Consider the following 19991-nt stretch of genomic DNA (forward strand, 5'->3'; position numbering starts at 1 on the left):
CCTTCCTTCCTTCCTTCCTTCCTTCCTTCTTTTTTTTGACAGAGTTTTACTCTTATTGCCCAGGCTGGAGTGCAATGGCACGATCTTGGCTCACTGCAACCTCAGCCTCCTGGGTTCAAGTGATCCTCCTGCCTCAGTCTCCTGAGTAACTGGGATTACAGGCGCCCACCACCACACACGGCTAATTTTGTATTTTTAGTAGAGATGGGGTTTCACCTTGTTGGCCAGGCTGGTCTCGAACTCCTGACCTCAGGTGATCCACCTGCCTCGGCCTCCCAAAGTGCTGGGATTACAGGCATGAGCCACCGCGCCTGGCCATGAATTTCTAATCACTTGATCCATGTCTCCCTCACCAGGCTGAGTCGTGGTGACAATGGCAAAGCCTGCCCACTGCCATCCTTCTCTTCTTTCTCATGAGGAGGACCTGGTTTTGCTCCAGGTGGTTACATGCACAGCTATAAACTCAACCTGCAGTATCCATTGCAGCTGGGGTGGCCATGCAGTCCTATTCCGGCTGATGCAGTATACGCAGAAGTCACCGGGAGAGTGTCAAGAAAGTCTGGCTTCCCAGTGTGTCTCATCCCTCCTTCTAGTGACTTTCTTCTTCTTCCTGCCAGAAATGCAGGTATTCTCCTCTCCTCCCTGGAGGTACAGCAGCCATTATATGACCATGAGAACAGACGCCACACATTCAGGCAAGAGAGGAATCCGGAATATGGCGACGTCTTGGAACTTTGCTCCAGCTCTTTTTGTAATATGCAACAAACAAATTGCTATCTGGTGAAGCCAGGGTATCAAGCTCCTGCCACACACCGCAAAACACATTCCTAAGCGATAAGAGCACAGCCAACAATGCTCCTTTCTCACCACTCACCTGACACCACTAAGTGCTAAATAAGCATTCTTTGAATGAATGCTTTTCATTTCACACCAACTCCATAAAATAGATGTGAAAACTGCGGCCTTGTTCAAGATCAGTCTGTCTAATTTAAAAGCCTGGGCTCTGTTTTTCTTTCCCTCTCTCTTTTTAAATTGAAGAAAAATCATATCACATAACACTAACCATTAACGATTTAAAGTGTATGGTTTAGTGGATTTAGTACCTTCACAATAAAATATTGTGGAAACATCACCTCTATCCAGTTCTAACACATTTTTACCAATTCCAAAAGGAAACGTGTACCCCTCAAGCAATCACTTCCCATTGTCCCTTCCTCTAGCCCTGGTAAGCACTAATCTGTCTCTATAGGTTTGGCTCATCTGCACATTTTATATTAGTGAAATCATACAGTGTGTTCCTTTATTTTTTTTTTAATATTTATTTATTTACTTTGAGACAGAGTCTCACTCTGTCACCCAGGCTGCAGTGCAATGACATGATCTTTGCAACGTCCACCTCCCGTGCTCAAGCGATTCTCCTGCCTCAGCCTCCTGAGTAGCTGGAATTACAAGTGCCCGCCACCATGCTAGCTAAGTTTTGTATTTTTAGTAGAGATAGGGTTTCACTATGTTGGCCAGGCTGGTCTTGAACTCCTGACCTCAAATGATCTGCCCACCTCGGCTTTCCAAAGTGCTGGGATTACAGGTGTGAGCCACCACGCTGAGCCACAATGTGTGTCCTTTTGTATCTGGCTTGTTTCACTTAGCATTATGTTCCAAGGTTTGTCCATGCTGTAGAACGGATCACCACTTCATTCTTTTTAAAAGCTGAATAATACCCACGGGATGGATACACCACATTTTGTTTATCCATTCATCAGTTCATGGGCGTTTGGGCTGTTTCCACCTCTTCATCCTTGTGGAGGGGGGTGTTATGAACATCCGTGTACAGATGTTCATTTGAACCCTGCAGTGGGTTCTTTTTTTTTTTTTTTTTTTGAGACGGAGTCTGGCTCTGTCGCCCAGGCTGGAGTGCAGTGGCCAGATCTCAGCTCACTGCAAGCTCCGCCTCCCGGGTTTACGCCATTCTCCCGCCTCAGCCTCCTGAGTAGCTGGGACTACAGGCGCCCGCCGCCACGCCAGGCTAGTTTTTTGTATTTTTTTAGTAGAGACGAGGTTTCACAGTGTTAGCCAGGATGGTCTCGATCTCCTGACCTCGTGATCCGCCCATCTCGGCCTCCCAAAGTGCTGGGATTACAGGCTTGAGCCATCGCGCCCGGCCTGCAGTGGGTTCTTAATGCTATACCCTTCCTTATCCTTAGATGACAGACAACAAAGACGAGACGTTTAGGAAGGGAATAAAAATAAAGTTAACATTTAAATATAAAATGAACTCTTAAAGTGTTGATTAATAATAACAATTAACATTTAAATGAGCAATATTTACAAGGCATCTGTATTTAACACACTTTATCTCATTTATCATTATAATCCCGAAGAAGTTATCACCTCTATTCTTTTTTTTTTTTTTTTTTTGAGAAAAAGTTTTGCTCTTGTTGCCCAGGCTAGAGTGCAATGGCGCCATCTCGACTCACTGCAACCTCTGCATCCCAGGTTCAAGCAATTCTCCTGCCTCAGCCTCCCTAGTAGCTGGAATTACAGGCATGCGCCACCAAGCCTGGCTAATTTTGTATTTTTAGTAGAGGTGGGGTTTCACCATATTGTCAAGTTGGTCTCGAACTCCTGACCTCAGGCGATCCACTCACCTCGGCCTCCCAAAATGCTGGGATTACAGGCGTGAGCCACCATGCCTGGCCACCTCCATTCTATAAATCAGAAAATGGAGACTCCAAGGGCTAAATAATTTGCCTGTGTTCACACAGCCAGTGAGTGTCACCCAGTAGGCAGCCCACACTATTGTGGACCCAGGCTGCCTTTCCTACTACCTCACTCATGGAGCTGGCAGGGAGGTGGGAGAATGAATGAGAGGAAAACTGCCTTGCAAAGAAATTCCCACCAAGCTCTTAAGTTGGCCAAGTCAGCACGCAGAAGCTGATGGTAGGAAAACACTGGCTATGTTCACTTACCCAGGAAAAAAGAGTGGTAAGGATCTGGCTTTGGGGTCCATGTGATCTGCTCACCAGAACCACTCCAGCCCTGGCCCCCTCAGCTGATTGTCTGAGTAAATAAAGCTGGACCAGCCTCCCACATCCAATCCTGGCCCAGGACAAGCTCCTCCTGCCCAGCGGGACTGGACATGTTCCACCCCCAAGAGAGGACATGGGCTGTGGCAAGCCTCATACCTGGCACTGGCTGCTCCGTGCCCAGGTCTCCTGTCTGCTCTCTGGAGAGTTCCTGCAGGCACTGGTCTTGCTCTTCCCACAGCACTTGCAGCACGTCACATAGTCGGGGAAGGGCTCCAGCCTGCAAGTCCAAAACCAGGGATGCTCATCATTGCCACTAACTCAATCCTGCCACACAAGGACTTTCCGTGGGGGAGAATAGATAGGGCAAGACAATGGGGATTCAACGGGGATTCGAGTAAAGCAAAGCCCTTGCCTGCAAGGATCTCCTGGTCGGCAGGAAAGGTGGAGGCAACCACTCCTGGGGAGAATTCAGAACACAGCTGGGAAAGCTGGGATGTGTAAATCATCTGTGGCTTGTCCACTGCAAATTCTGCTCTTAAGTTTATCGAGGCTCCTGAGCCCAACAAGGTGTTTGCTTTCTCAGCACCTTACTCTTCGTCTGTGGGACTTACTTTGTGCTACTCCAACTGTGTGAGTCTTTTCTTTTTTGAAAGCTTAGTGTTTTTTGTTTTCTTTGGTCTTGTTTTCTGTTTTTCTAGAGACAGGGTCTTTCTCTGTCACTCAGGCTGGAGTGTCGTGGTGTGATCATAGCTCATTGCAGTCTTAATCTCCTGAGCTCAAGCAATCCTCCCACCTCAGTGCCCCCAGTAGCTAGAACTACAGGCCAGGTATGTGCCACCATGCCTGGATATAGATTTACACACACACACAAATGCACACACACACATATGTACACACACACACGCACATATAATAGAGAAGGGGGTCTCATTATGTTGCCCAGACTGGTATCAAACTCCTGGAATTATAGGCATGAGCCACTGTGTCCAGCCTGAAAACCTACTTTTGATTCAGACAAGTTCTTTGAAACGTACACTTAACCATCTTCTCGTCCCACAGAAGACAGCATACATCCCACCGAGAACAGCAACTGCAGGGAAGAGTTGGACAGGAGGATGGAGGAGGGACTGGCACTCAGCTGTGACTTCCTCACTCTTTCCAGTGGCACACAGCTCACACACTACTGCTCTTGTCCTCTTCCTTGTGGGGTCTCACCTGGTTCTTGCTGAAGCCCATAGTCTCTGGAAATTCCAACATAATGGAGCAGGGAGAGAAGTCCTTGGAGACAAAGCCACACTCCAAATTGGCCCAAGTAAACAAAAGCTCTGGGCCAGAGAAGGGCAGCTAAGGTAGCACTATGGTCTAAAGGCTCAGAGGCAAACAGAAGTCATTCACTACTCTTTCCAGAGTAGGCTTCCTATCATGGCTCCATTATTTGGTGCCTGAGACTTGATAAGTATAATGAATGAATGTATGAATGAACAACTGAACAGATGAATACATTGCACTCCTACTTTCCTTACAAAGTACAGATGTGGCATTTTAATATTAGAGTCCTTTTACAGACATTAACTTAATCAGGTCTCAAAATAATGCAATAAAAAAAGAAACAGAGGGAAACTGAGACCCATGGTGTTAGGGGATATGACCAGGGTCATCCACCCGGCCTTCCAAGAGGTTGAGGGCCAGGTCTCATACCCCCTTGTCAATCCTCCACTAGCGATTTGCAGATGGAAATTCCAACATAATAGAGCAGGGAGAGAAGTTTCTGGAGACAAAGCTACACTCCAAATTGGCCCAAGTAAACAAAAGCTCTGGACCAGAGAAGGACAGCTAAGGTAGCACTATGGTCAAATGGCTCAGAGGCAAACAGAAGTCATCCTCTGTTTAGTTCCTATTTTGGATCTTTCACGTTACCACCCTTCACTAGTGCTGTCAGAAAGGATCTACCAACTGTCAGCAAATGCTCCTTTCCCCAACTCCCTGACACCAACTGACTAGGGTTTATGTTCCCCATGGAAAACACACATCACCTCCCCTGGCCCAGAGCTTGTGATCTGTCATGGCCGGCTGCTGCAGAAACACCTGGCCCCAGCCAGCTCTAGGATCATAGAACGCTCATTCTTTCCCCACCTCTCTGCCCTAAGTTTCCATTTTACTCCCAACACAAATACAGCAAATGTGTTAATCACGTTGTTTGCCATTTAGACTCTTGATTGAAACAAGTAGTTTCCCTAAGAATATAGCAATTGTCAAGAGAGCTGGCATTGGCACACAGCTCACGCAGTCCTGCTCTTGTCCTCTTCCTTGTGGGGTCTCACCTGGTGCTTGCTGAAGCCCACAGTCTCTGACACCCTCTGGCTTCTCAGTGGAGGAAGTGGAAGAGCTTGAATGGAAAAATCCACCTAGAGATGGCCAGGCACTGCCTGTTAGTTCACTGGTCGGCACACATTCTATTCAGAGCCACTTAGAAATTAACATGACTCTCAATAGGAGAGAAAGTGCTGGAGGTAGTGAGACCAGGTATAATCTTTTAAGGAATCGTATACAAGAAGCAGTGACCCAGAAGACAGAACAATAGAAATTATACAACCTGAACAACAGAGATAAAATAAACTGAAAATAAAAATTCAGAAACCTTGAGGAACCTAATGGGGACTATAACAAAATATCTAGCATTCATTTCTTAGGAGTTTCAGAAGGAGAGGAGAAAGAGGGTGGAGTTGAAAAAAGTACTCCAAAAAATAATGGCTGAAAACTTCCCAAATTTGGCAAGAGACATACACTTGTAGACTGAAGAACACAAACCAGCCTTGAAGAAGATAAAACCTTAAAAGTCCACACCAAGGCACATTATTTTTGAAAACTAAAGAAAAAGTCTAGAAAGCAGCCAGAGAAAAACTACACTTTATCTAGAGGGGGAAAACAGTTAAGATGACAACTGATTTTCCATCAGGAGTTAGAGGAAGATGGCACAATATTTTAAAATACTTTTAAAGTGCTGAAAGAAAAGTATTGTCAACCATGAATCCTATACCCAGTAAAAATACCCTCCAGGAATGAAGGGGAAATCAAGACATTCTCCAATAAGAAAAAGTAAAAGAATTTGTTGCCAGTAGACTCATCCTAAAAGAACGGCTAAAATAACTTCTCTAAATATGAAGAAAAAGTTAAAGAAGGAAAATTGGAACATAAGCAAGGAAGAAGAACACAGTAAGCAAAAATGTGGGTAAATGTGATAGGTTTTCCTTCTCTTCAGTTTTCTAAATTATGTTAATTATTGAAGCAAAAATTACAACACTGTCTGATTTTGTTCTAAATGTATATCAACTACATATTTAAGACAAGTATATTACAAATGTGGGATGACAAAGAGACAAAAATAGAGGTAAGATTCTATACTATCCTTGAACTTGGAGTATGAGAACACCAGTAGACTATTATAAGTTATGTATATATAATGGAATATCTACGAGCAACTTAAAAAACTGCTTAAAGAGATACACTCAAAAGCAGTGTAGATGAATCAAAATAGAATTTTGAAAGTTGTTCAACTAACCCACAAGAAGGCACAGAAAAGTAAACTAAGAAATAAAAAACTTAGAGAACAAATATAAAACAAAAAATAAAAAGGCAGACTGAAGCCCTCACATATCAATAGTGACATTAAATGTAAATGGTCTAAACACACCAATTTAAAAAGAGAGAGATTGGCACGTTGGATTTTAAAACATAATTATACACTGTCTATAAGAAACTCACTTTAAATATAATCTAGGCAGGTTGAAAGGATGGAAAAATATATATTATGTAAATATTAATCAAAGAAAGCAGGAGTGACTATATTAATGTAAGATAGAGTGTAGAGCAAAAACAATAACCAGAAACAGAAAGACACATTACATAATGATAAAAAAGGCAAGCTATCAAAAATATATAGCAATTCTAAATGTGTATGCACCAAACAATTATGCTGTAAAATATGTGAAACAAAAACTGATAGAACTGAAAGGAGAAATAGGCAAATCTACAATTTTAGTTGGATTCTACACACCCTTCTCTTAACAATGGATAGAATAACTGAACAGAAAATCAGCAAAGATGTAGGAAAACACCATTATCAAGACCATCTAATTAACATTAATAGAACATTTCACCCAACAACAGCAGAATACACATTTTAATCAAGTATTCGTGGAACATACATCAAGGAAATCATATTGTGGGCCATAAAACAAAACACAACAAATTTAAAAGAACTGAAATCATATACAATGTGCTCTCTGACCACAACAAAAACAAATTAAAAATAAATAACAGAAAGAAAAATGGAAACTCTCCAAACACTTGGAAATGAAGCAACACACTTCTAAACAATCCATGAGTTTAATATTGAAAATCAATCAATGTAATTCATCATATTAACAGCTGAAGAAAAATCACATGATCATATCAATAGAGGCAGAAAAATTATTTGAAGAAATTCAATGCCCATTAATGATAAAAACTCTCAGAAAAATAGGAACAGAGGGGAACTTCTCCAACTTGATAAAGAGCATCTACAAAAAACCTACAGCTAAAATCATACTTAATATGGACGTTTCTTGCCTTAAGGATGGCAAGATGTCTACTCTCACAATTCTTATTCAACACAATATTGGAAGTCCTAGCCAATGCAATAAGACAAGAAAAAGAAATAAAGGCATACAGATAAGAAGGGGAAACATACATATATATATGAGACACTCAGACAACTCAATAGCAAAAATAAATATATAATTCAATTTAAAAATAGGCAAGAGGACTAAATAGACATTTCTCAAAAGAAGACATACAAATGGCAGTAGGTATATGAAAAAATGCTCAACATCACTAATCATCAGAAAAATGAAAATCAAAACCATAATGAGATCTTATTTCACCCCAGTTAGGAGGGCTACTATTGAAAAGACAAAAAATGATAAATGCTGGCAAGGATGAGAAGAAGGGAATGCTTGTATACTGCTGATGGGATGTATTTTAGTATAGCTATTATGGAAAACAGTATGGAAGTTTCTCAAAAAACTAAAAATAGAACTATTATATGATCCAGGAATTCCACTTCTGGATATATATCCAAAAGAAAGGAAATCAGTATGTCAAAGAGATATATGCAGTCCCATGTTTATTGCAGCACTACTCACAATAGTCAAGATATGGAATCAACCTAAGTACCCATCAGCGGATGAGTAGATAAAGAAAATGTGGTATATATACATAGTGGAATATTATTCAGCCATAAAATCAATGAAATTCTGTCATTTGTGGCAACACAGTTGGAAATGGAGGTCATTATGCTAAGTGAAACATCCAAGCACAAAGAGACAAAAAAAAAAAAAAAAATACGCGTTCTCACTCATACATGGGAGCTAGAAAGGTGGATCCCATGAAGATAGAGACTAGATGGGTGGTTACCAGAGGCTGGGAAGGGTAGGGGAGAGAAGGGGTTGAAGAGAAGTTGAATAATGGGTACAAATATAGTTTTGATAGAAGAAATATGACTCAGTGTTTGATAGATCAGTAGGGTGACTATAGCTTAAAATAATCTATTGTATGTTTCAAAATAGCTAGAAGACAATAATTTCAATGTTTCTAGCATAAAGAAAAGACAAATATTTAAGGCGATGGCTATGCCAATTACATTGATTTGATCTTTACAAATTATATGAATGTGTACGATTATCATACGAACCCCAAAAATATGTATATTATACGTGCCAATTAAAAATTTTTAAATTTATAATAAAAGGTTGAAAAAGAAGAGAAATAAGCCAGGCCTCAAAAAGACAAATATTGCATGTTCTCACTAGCATGTAGGAGCCTAAAAAGTGGATCTCATGGAGGTAGACAATACAATGGTGTTTACCACCTGCTGGGAAGGGTTGCGGGGAGGAAGGGATGAAGAGATGTTGGTTAATGGGTACAAAAATACAGTTAGGTAAAAGGAATAAGTTCTAGCCTTTGATAGTATCATACGGAGATGATAGTTAGCAATAATTTATTATACATTTCAAAATAGCTAGAAGAATTGTAATTTCCCAACACAAAGATAAATGTTTGAGGAGATGGATATCCCAATTACCCTGACTTGATCATAACATATTGTATACATGCATCAAAATATCACAATTACCTCCAAAATATGTAAAACTATGATACACCGATCAAAAATACAAAGAGAAAGAAGAAAAACCTATTTGCAGATAATATGACTGTCTACATAGAAAATCCCAAGGAATGTGCCAAAAAATTCCTAGAACTAGTAAGTATGTTCAGCAAGGTCTCAGGATGAACACTAAACACAGACAAATGAATTGTATTTCTATATACTTGCAGTAAGCACATGCACAGCGAATTAAAAAAAAAAAAAAAAAAAAACAGTGGCCAAGCATAGTGGCTCATGCCTATAATCACAGCACTTTGGGAGGCTGAGGAAGGTGGATTTCTTGAGTCCAGGAGTTCAAGACCAGCCTGGGCAAGATGTCAAAACCCCATTTCTACAAAAAATACATGAATTAGTTGGGTGTGGTGGCATGAGCCTGTAGTTTGAGATACTTGGGAGGCTGAGATAGGAGACTTAAGCCCATGAGGTTGAGGCTGCAGTGAGCAGTGCACCACTACTCTCCAGACTCAGTGACAGAGTGAGACCCTGTCTCAAAAAAATAAAAATAAAAATAAAATACAGTGTCACTCAGAATCAATTAAAAAAAGAGGTGCTTAGGCATAAATCCAGCAAAACATGTACAGAATTTATATGATGAGAACGACATAATGCTGGTAAAAGAAATCAAAGGTCTAAATAAATGAAGAGACATACCATGTTCATGGATTAGAAGACTTAACATAGTAAAGATATCAGTTCCTTCCAAACCATGTTTAGCACAATTCCTATCAAAATCTCAGCAAGTGTTTTGGAGATATAAAGAAGATTATTCTAAAATTTATGTAGAAAAGCAAAAGAATGAGAATACCTAAAAGAGGTGCTTTTTTTTAAAGAAATGAAACAATTTATTTATAAGTGCTAAAACCAGGAATCAACTAGGACTTCCTTCAATAGGTCAGTGGATAAACAGATCATAATACAGACATATAATTGATGATTATCCAGTGATAAAAAAAAGGACTGAGCTGCTGGGCACTGTGGCTCACACTTGTAATCCCAGTGCTTTGAGAGGCTGAGGCCAGAGGGTTGCTTGAGCCCAGGAGTTCAACACCAACCTGGGCAACAGAGTGAGACCTCTTCAAAAAAAAAAAGAGAGAGAGAGAGAAAGAAAGAAAAAAAGAAATGAGCCATTAAGTCGCAAAAAGACACAGAGTAATCTTAAATACAGATTGCTAAGTGAAAGAAGTCAATCTAAAAAGGTTACAGGCTGGCAGTGGTGGCTTACACGTGTAATATCAGCACTTCAGGAGGCCGAGGCAAGAGGCTTGCTTGGGTCCAGGAGTTCAAGACCAGCCTGGCAACACAGTGAGATTCCATCACTTAAAAAAGTTGTTTTAAACATTAGCCTGGCATGGTGGCATGCATAGGATTGTTTGAGCCTGGGAGGTGGTGGCTGCAGTGAGCCATGATAGCACTACTGCACTCCAGTCTGGGGGACAGAGTGATAAATAAATAAATAAACAAATAAATTACATACTATACAATCTCAACTGTATGGAAAAGGCAAAAACTTTGGTGACAGTAAAAAAAAAAAATCAGTGGTTGCCAGGGGACAATAGGAAGGGAGAGTGGGCTAAGTCAGGAAGGAAGAATAGGTGGAACATGGGACTTTTAGGACAGTGAATCAATTCTGCATGATACTGTAATCATGGATACATGTTATTATACATTTGTCAAAACTCACAGAATATACAACACAAAGTTTATTGTAAACTATGAACTTTAGTTAGTAAAATTGTATCAACATAAGCTCAGCAATTGTAATAAACAAACCACATTGATGCAAGACGTTAGTAATAGGGAAAGCTGGAGAGGAGGGATTGAAAGGGTGTATGGGAACTCTTTATACTTTCCACTCAATTTTCCTGTATACCTAATTGTCTTCAACAAAATTAATTCTGTTAATTTTAAGAAAAGTGGAAAGAATCCGTTTACCTGATTTTCAGATGTATTATATAGGTACAATAATCAAAACAGCATATCAATGGAAGAATAGAAAAGTAGATCAACGGAAACAATAGAAAACCTAGGAATAGACCCACATAAACATGCGCAACCAATTACTGACAAAGGTACAAAGGGATTCAATGAAAGGATCGTCTTTTCAACATATGGTGTTGAAGCAACCAAACATCTGTAGACAACAAAATGAACCTTGAGCTAAGTCTCACACTTAACCCAAAAAGTAACTCAAAATGGATCACGGGCTTAAATTCAAACTATAACACTTTTATTTAAAAGCATAGGAGCTTGGGTGCAGTGGTACGTGCCTGTAATCTCAGCAATTTGGGAGGCTGAGGCAGGTGGATCACGTGGGATCAGGAATTTGAGATCAGCCTGGCCAACATGGTAAAACCCCGTCTCTACTAAAAATACAAAAATTAGCTGGGCGTGGTGGTGCATGCCTATAATCCCAGCTACTAGGGAGGCTGAGGCAGGAGAATCGCTTGAACCCAGGAGATGGAGGTTGCCGTGAGCCAAGATTGTGCCACAACACTCCAGGCTGGGCGACAGAGTGAGACTCTGTCTCAAAAAATAAAACCTAAAAATAAATAAATAAGTAAATAAAAGCATAGGAGAAAATCTTCAAATCTAAAGCTACACAGAGTGCTTACACTTGGCGCCAAAAGCAGGATCCATATAAGGAAAAATTGGCAAATTAGACACAATAAAAATTAAAACCTTTGCTCCATGAAAAACCATGTTAAGAAGATGAAAAGACAAGCTACAGAATCGGAGAAAATATTTACAAACTACATATTCGAGAAAGGAATAATATCTAGAATATACAAAGAATGCTTGAAACTCAACAGTAAACAAGCAAAAAATCTAATTAGAACGTAAGTAAAAGACCCGAAGAGATAGTTTACAGAAGATATACAGATGGCAAACAAGCACAAGAACATGTATTCAACGTTGTTAGCTATTAGATAAATCAAAAGTAAAACCTTTATATGGTATCACTCCATATCTATCAGAATGGCTAAAACACTAAAGTATTAACACCCAATGCTGGCAAGGTCATAGGGAAATTGGATCACTCAGACATTGCTGGTGGGAATGTAAAATGGTACGCTCACTGTAGAAAACAAGTCGGCAGTGTCTTGAAAACCAACCAGGCAACTAAACATTCAATATGACAGTCCTGGGCATTTATCCTAAAGGAATGAAAACCTAACGTTCACAGAAAAACCTGTCCATAAATATTTATAGCAGCTTTCTTCATAATGGCCCCCAAACTTAAACAATCCAGATGTTTTCCAATGGGTAAGAAGTTAAGTAAACTGTAGTACATTCATACTATGGAACTCTACTCAGCAGCAAAAAAGAGCAAACTTATTATTGATTTATGCACCAACCTAGATGAATTGCCAGAGAAATATGCTGAATGAAAAGAAGCTAACATAAAGAAATTACATACCATATGATTCCATTTTTCCATTTATGTAGCATTCCTTATTTTATTTTATAACTTTTTTTTTCTTTTTTTATTTTTAGAGACAGAGTCTCTCTTAGTCACCCAGGTGCTGGAGTGCAGTGGTGCAATCATAGTTCACCACAGCCTTGAATCCCCGGGCTCAAGAATCCTCCTGCCTTAGCTTCCTGCACAGATAGGGCTACACATGTGCCGCCACAGCCAGGCTAATTTTTTAAACATATTTTTTGTAGAAATAAGGTCTCTGATGCTAGGCTGATCTTGAACTCCTGGCCTCAAGCAATCCTCCTGCCTCAGCCTCTCAAAGTCTTGGGATTACAGACATGAGCCACCATGTCTGGCCTATATAATGCTCTTGAAATGACAAAATTATATAAATGGAGAAGAGATTTGTGTTGTCAGGAGTTAAGGAAGGGGTGGGCATGGGAGGGAAGTGGAAATAACTATAGCAGGGCACCATGGAGGGCCCTTGTGGTGCCAGAAAAATTCATATCTTGACGGTAGCAATGTCAATATCATAGTTGTAATCTTATACTATATATATGTGTGTATAAAACTATATATATATAGTTTTGCAAGACGTTACCATTGGGAGAAACTGGGCAAAAGTTACAAGAGATCTCTCTGTATTATTTCTTACAACTGCATGTTAATTTACAACTATTTCAAAATAAAAAGTTGAATTACGAAAAAAAAGACAACTTAATTACCTGAGTATAAGAGAACATCTAGCTGGGTAAATTATGGTGAGTCCATTTAACAGGGTATGTTCAGACATTACACATGATTATTTAAAGAAAGTATTTAGCAGTACAGAGTATTAACAGTAATACTATGATGTTAAACAGAAAAATCAAGACACAAAATCATATGTACAGTATGATTGTAATTATGTTAAATGTACCAATGTTTCAGAGAAAAATCGGGAAGAAAATGCATGAAAATACTATGAGAATTATTTTTTAAACCTTTTAAAATAATGTTTAAATATGCAGAGGAAGGTAGACAACCAATGTGTGCACAGCCCTGCTATCACTACGTGAGCATGTCAACAGAGCTGTTGTTTGTCAGGGGAACAGGAGAAGAACGTGTCCTGTGGCTGTCACTAGTAAGGCAGGCTGGGGGCTCAGCAGCGTTTACTTTATTAGTTTAAAGAAAGAAATTATTTCTTTAAATCAAGGTTTCTGAACTGAGGGCCAAATTTGCTATGGGTGTCATGTATGAAACGCAAGTTCGCATTCCACCTCCTCGTTCTCGTTCTTTTTTTTTTATTTTTGAGACGGAGTCTCGCTCCCTCGCCCAGGCTGGAGCGCAGTGGTGAGATCTTGGCTCACTGCAACCTTCACCTCCAGGGTTCAAGTGACTCTCCTGCCTCAGCCTCCTGAGTAGCTGGGACTACAGGCACGTACCACAACACTTTGCTAATTTTTGTATTTTTAGTAGAGACGGGGTTTCACCATGTTGGCTAGGATGATCTCAATCTCTTGACCTCGTGATCTTTGGCCTCCCAAAGTGCTGGCTCGTTCTCGTTGTTACCACCAGTGATAACCTCTTTTGGCAGAGACTGCTTCCCCAATAAACATTCTTCTCTTTCTCTAGTATAATCAAAACTTAACTGGGCAATTGTTTACCCACGACAGTTACCAATTTCCTTGCAACTAAGGTGTGCCCATGAGATTACATTCTAGCAATGGATTGGAGTGAAAAATACATGTGCAAATTCTGTCTCATGCCCCTGAAGGAAAGGGACGTACCTCCCTCTTCCATATGTGGATATCACGGTGAACCATATTCAACCATGGGGACGAGAGCAGCAGCCCTAAGGCTGATTATTCTGCTGGACTCAGAGGACTAAATCCATCCTGGACTTTGCTTCTGAACTTCCTCATTCCATCACATTCTCTTTTTAACCTTTCTTTCTTCCGTTCTTCCTTTCTTCCTTTCTTCCTTTCTTCCTTCCTTCCTTCCTTCCTTCCTTCCTTCCTTCCTTCTTTCTTTCTTTCCTTTCTCTCCTTCCTTCCCTCCCTCCCTCCTTCCTTCCCTCCTTCCTTCCTTCCTTCCTTCCTTCCTTCCTTCCTTCCTTCCTTCTTTCTTTCCTTCCTTCCTTCCTTTCCCTTTCTTTCTTTCTCTTTCTCTTACTTTTTCTTTTCCTTTTCTTTTTTTTTTTGAGACAATCTCGCTCTGTTGCCCAGGTTGGAGTGTAGTGGTACAATCATAGCTCACCGCAGCTCAACCTCCCAAACTCCCAGGCTCAAACCATCCTCCCACCTCAGCCTCTTGAGTAGCTGGGACACCACCACACTCGGCTAGTTTTTGTATTTTTTTGGTAGAGACAAGGTTCTGCCATGTTGCTCAGGCTGGTTTCGAACTTCTGAGGCTCAAGTGACCCTCCTGCCTCAGCCTCCCAAAGTGCTGGGATTACAGGTGTGAGCCACCATGCCTGACCTAAGTTAATTTTTTTCATTGATAAATAAAAAGTGTATAGATTTATTATGCACATGTTGTTTTGGAATATGTATACATTGTAGAAAGCTTTAATTGAGCTAATTAACATAGGCATTATTTCACTTTTGTGTATGTGGTGAGGACACTTAAAAACTACTCTCTAAGCAATTTTCAAAAACAATACATTGTTATTAACTTGAGTCATCATGTTGTACATCCATTGCATCCTCTTGATGTTAATATACAGGAAGTAACTCAGACTTAGGAAATGTACTGCCAGGGACAGGAAAGAAGTATGCTGTAGTTGGAAGTACTGGTCTCAACTCCCTATGGGGTTTATGCATATGACTCCTATCATGGTGAGCGAGGGGTACTTCCTTGCTTGGCCTTGGCCATGTGACCATGGTCAATGGGACATTAGTGATTTGATGTGAGCAGAGGTTTGAAATACATTTGCACACTTGTCCTTGCTCACCTGCATTTTGGAACCTGGGGTAGCCTGCTCATCTTAGAATGAATGATAGGTGTAGCAGACTGAACCTAACCCAGGGGATGGAACCAAGCCAGGAGAGCCCAGCCCGGATTAATCACACCCTAGCTCAACTGTAAATGCCAAGAGGGAAATAAACACATTGCTGTAAGGCACCGAGATGTGTGCAATTGTTATGCAGCCTAGCTGACTGATACAGGGTGGGAAAGAAACTCTAGGGCAGCACCAGTGTGTGTGGCTAGTGAATGAGGTTTCCCAAAAGTAGGTGGCAATTTCCACTGTGAGAGTTTAAAGAAAGGAGTACTCTGGCAAAGAGGACTCTCTTGAGAGCAACAGAGCAAGGTTAGAAATGGGATAACATATCTATAATGGGAAGCCCTGTGCAAGAAAATTTCAACTTCCTTGGTGATTTTCCTTTGAACTATAGAAACAGTAACAATGGAGGATAGTTTAACTTTTTCTCCTCATCCAACATTTCTTTTTTTAAAACTGTGGTAAAATATACATAACATAAAATTTACCATTTCAACCATTTAATGTGTGCAACGCAGTGGTATTAGGTACCCTCACAATGTTGTGCTACCATCCCCAGTATCCATTTGCATTACCCCAAACAGAAGCTCTGAACTCAACATTTAGCAATAACTCCACACCATCCCATTCCCCCAGCCCCTGGTAACCTCTATTCTACTTCTGATTCTAAGAATTTGCCTGTTCTAGGTACCTCATATAAATGAATCACACAATATTGGTTTTTTGGCACCTCGCTTGTTTCACTTAGCACATTTTCAGGGTTAATCTATGTTGCAACATGTATCATAATTTCCTTCTTTTTCTATTACGCTGTAAGTTCTAGGGTACATGTGCACAATATGCAGGTTTGTCACACAGGTATACATGTGCCATGTCGGTGTGCTGCACCCATCAACCCGTCATCTACATGAGGTATTTCTCCCCGTGCTGTCCCTCCCCCAGCACCCCACAACCCGACAGGCCCCGGTGTGTTATGTTCCCCACCCTGTGTCCCTGTGTTCTCATTGTTCAACTCCCACTTATGAGGACAGAAAACCAGAATTTCCTTCTTTTTAAGGCTGAATAATATTTCATTGTATAGATAGACCACATTTTGTTTATCTGCTTAACTGTTGATAGACACCTGGTTTGCTTCCATCTTTTGGCTATTGTGAATAATGCTGCTATGAACATGGGCGTACAAATATCTGTTGAGTCCCTGCTTTCAGTTCTTTGGGGTATATACCCAGAGGTTGAATTGCTGGATCATACGATAATTATATTTTAACTTTTTCAGGAACTGCACAGCTGTTTTCTACAGGGGCTACCCCACTAGCCAGGTACAAGGGTGCCAATTTCTCCACTTCCTCACCAGCACTTGTTCTTTTTCTATTGCTATTGTTGTTTTATGACGGCTATCCTCATGGGTGTGAAGTGGAGCATCCCACATTTCTTTTGCACTTGATCCTTCCTCTAAAAGGTAACAAGCCAAGACAATGTGGTGGTGGTGGGGGTGGGGGTATCCAACTAAAGAAATGAGTGGCGTCCACCAGCGTCTGTGAGACAGGTATGTCATTCTGCTGAGAGGACTGAGTCCATGTTTCTAGGTGGTGACCAGCAAGGAGGAACTGGAGTCCCCAGGGTTGCTGGGAGCGGCTGGGAAGAGCATGTGGCTCCAGGGAGCAACCACCCAGAAGATGTGGGACATGAGAAACAAGCCCTCTTACTGTCTCCATCAACCTAGAGAAGACGGGGAGAGGCTGATAGTAGTTATATGCATGTGTATATGTACACATATTGTATATACTCATTAAATTTAAAAGTATTAAATACAATTTTACTTGTAATTCACAGGAGGGACAAATGAAGATGAAAGAAGTGCTGAACTTTATGTAAAATTTTCCTCAAAACAAGAGCTATTCATTTTTTTTAAATCCCTTTAAATTTTTGTAATTGAGTTTGTATAACCACATTGAGCTTTTCTTTTTTTGTACTAGTAACAAAGAGTATAATGACAAATAGTAGTTCCCTTAGATAACCTTTACCTGCTCTCCAGGCAACCGTTTTCAACTCTTTTTAGTTGTTTATTTTTATTTTTGTCTGCATGTTTCAAAATTATATTCTTGGCCGGGCGCAGTGGCTCACGCCTGTAATCACAGCACTTTGGGAGGCTGAGGCGGGCGGATCACGAGGTCAGGAGATCGAGACCATCCTGGCTAACACAGTGAAACCCCGTCTCTACTAAAAATACAAAAAAAAAAAAAAAAAAAAAAAAATTAGCCGGGCGTGGTGGCGGGCGCCTGCAGTCCCAGCTACTCCGGAGGCTGAGGCAGGAGAATGGAGTGAACCCGGGAGGTGGAGCTTACAGTGAGCCGAGATCGCGCCACTGCACTCCAGCCTGGGTGAAGGAGCGAGACCCCGTCTCAAAAAAAAAAAAAAAAGAAAAAGAAAAAGAAAAAAAATTCCGTTCTTATATTGTTGTTATTTCTTGTTTTTTAAATCCGAGACAGTCAAAACTTCCTATTAGGGAAGATAAAGATGAGATGTTTTAAAATCTTCCTACATATACTTCTCTCCCCATATATTACGTATACTAATCTTCATTTCATTTTTAGTGAAGAATGGTCTATATTTATATTTGACTATGAAATATTGCTCACTGTTGAGTCAAATTATGTAAAATGATTATGTGTCTTTCTTGTACATTTTGTTTTTCCTGAGGTCAATCATTACTGTTTTTTCATTGGATTAGTTTTCCATGTACATATGGCTAATTTTTCCAAGTGCTCCAACAGCTCTGTTACACATCGATCCACAGTCCTACTGCTTTTTCCTCTGGAGATTTCTGTCTCAGAGTTCCCCTTCCTCTACTCCACACAGGCCTGCTATCTGGCTGTGGTTTGGGGTGCCCTCTCCCTGTCTCCTGGCTGGAGTCTCATTTCCTAGGTATCAAGGCTTTTGCCTTCGTTTGCTCTCATTTTGAAAAAGCACAGAATTCTCTAGCAACCTCCTAAGAAAAAGCACATGGGGGTAACTTTTTGAATCTTTGCAGAAGTGAAAATGTTTTTATTAATTTAATTAATTATTAAACGAACAATTAGGGTAGAAAATACTAGGGTGAAATAATTTTCCTTCACAATTTTGAAGACATTTGTCCTCTTCCTGTATTGCTAATAAGAAATCCAATTCTGATTCTAAACCTTTTGAATGCAACTTTTTTGTTTTGACCCTAGAAATATGTAAGATTTTTCTTTGTTTTTAGGTATTTTGAAATTCCTTGAGGAAATGGTTCTTTTTAAATTTATTGATTGGATACTCAGTGGGCATTTCAATCTGAAGACTTGTGTTCATTTCTGAGAATTTAAAAAATATTATGTTTTTAATTTATTATTTCCTCCGTTCATATGTATGCTGTCTCTCTGGAATTTCTATTAGCAGAGTATTGGACGAGGTGCACTGATCCTCCAATCTTTTCATCCTTCTCTACTATGCCACCATTTTGTCTTTGTGATCTTCTTTTTTTTTTTTTTTTGAGATGGAGTCCCGCTCTGTTTCCCAGGCTGGAGTGCCGTGGCGCAATCTCAGCTCACTGTATCCTCTGTCTCCCAGGCTCAACTGATTCTCCTGCCTCAGCTTCCCGAGTAGCCGGGATTACAGGTGCCTGCCACCAAACCCAGCTAATTTTTGTATTTTCAGTAGAGACGGGGTTTCACCATGTTGGTCAGGCTGGTCTCCAACTCCTGACATCAGGTGATCAACCCTCCTCAGCCTCCCAAAGTGCTGGGATTACAGGTGTGAGCCACCGCACCCGGCCTTTGTGATTTTCTTTATAGAAGATTTCCTTGACATTATCTGTAGAGTTTTTTTTATGAGTGTTGTGTTTCATACATTTAACTTCCAAGAATCATTTCTTATTCTCAGATGATTCCTTTTCCATAGCATCCTTTTCTGGTTTTGTGGCTCAGGCATCCTTTTCACAAAGGATTTCCAAATATTAGTTGTATATCTTGTCTCCTCTTGTCTGCATGATCTGTTTCCTCAAGGCACCTTTCTCATGGTTGTTTACTTCCACATTGGAGGCCCTCTTCAATGTCCGATCTAAGCCTGAGACAGTAACACAGTCCCTGGAACCACTGTGGACCTAAACAGCTTCTTGCCTGGTGGCCTTCACTGTAATGTAACCAGGCCAAGAGGGACCCCACTGCTGGGGTCTATGGGTGGACTCTCCTCAGTGTCTGGGGCCTTTCCAGGGTGCCACAGGGTGACTTGACAGTTTCTCTTCTGGCCGCTACAGGCATCGAGGTTATTTTTTCCATACAGCTATCACTTCATTCACTTTTCATTTTCCAGAGATTTCTGGAAATTTCTGCTTCATCTCTG

General features: G+C 40.6%; 1 protein-coding gene across 1 annotated transcript in view; it reads right to left on the minus strand.

Annotated features, from left to right (window-relative positions):
* The window catches only part of SCTR (secretin receptor), a 79907-nt gene that overhangs the window by 50436 nt on the left and 9480 nt on the right, over positions 1-19991 (minus strand). Inside the window, exon 2 of the mRNA XM_026456082.1 lies at positions 3183-3303. Coding sequence (XP_026311867.1) covers positions 3183-3303 — 121 coding nt within the window. The remainder of the gene's footprint in view (positions 1-3182; positions 3304-19991) is intronic.

The sequence above is a fragment of the Piliocolobus tephrosceles genome, chromosome 11 (assembly GCF_002776525.5).
Source record: "Piliocolobus tephrosceles isolate RC106 chromosome 11, ASM277652v3, whole genome shotgun sequence".
NCBI classification, from domain to species: Eukaryota; Metazoa; Chordata; class Mammalia; order Primates; family Cercopithecidae; genus Piliocolobus; species Piliocolobus tephrosceles.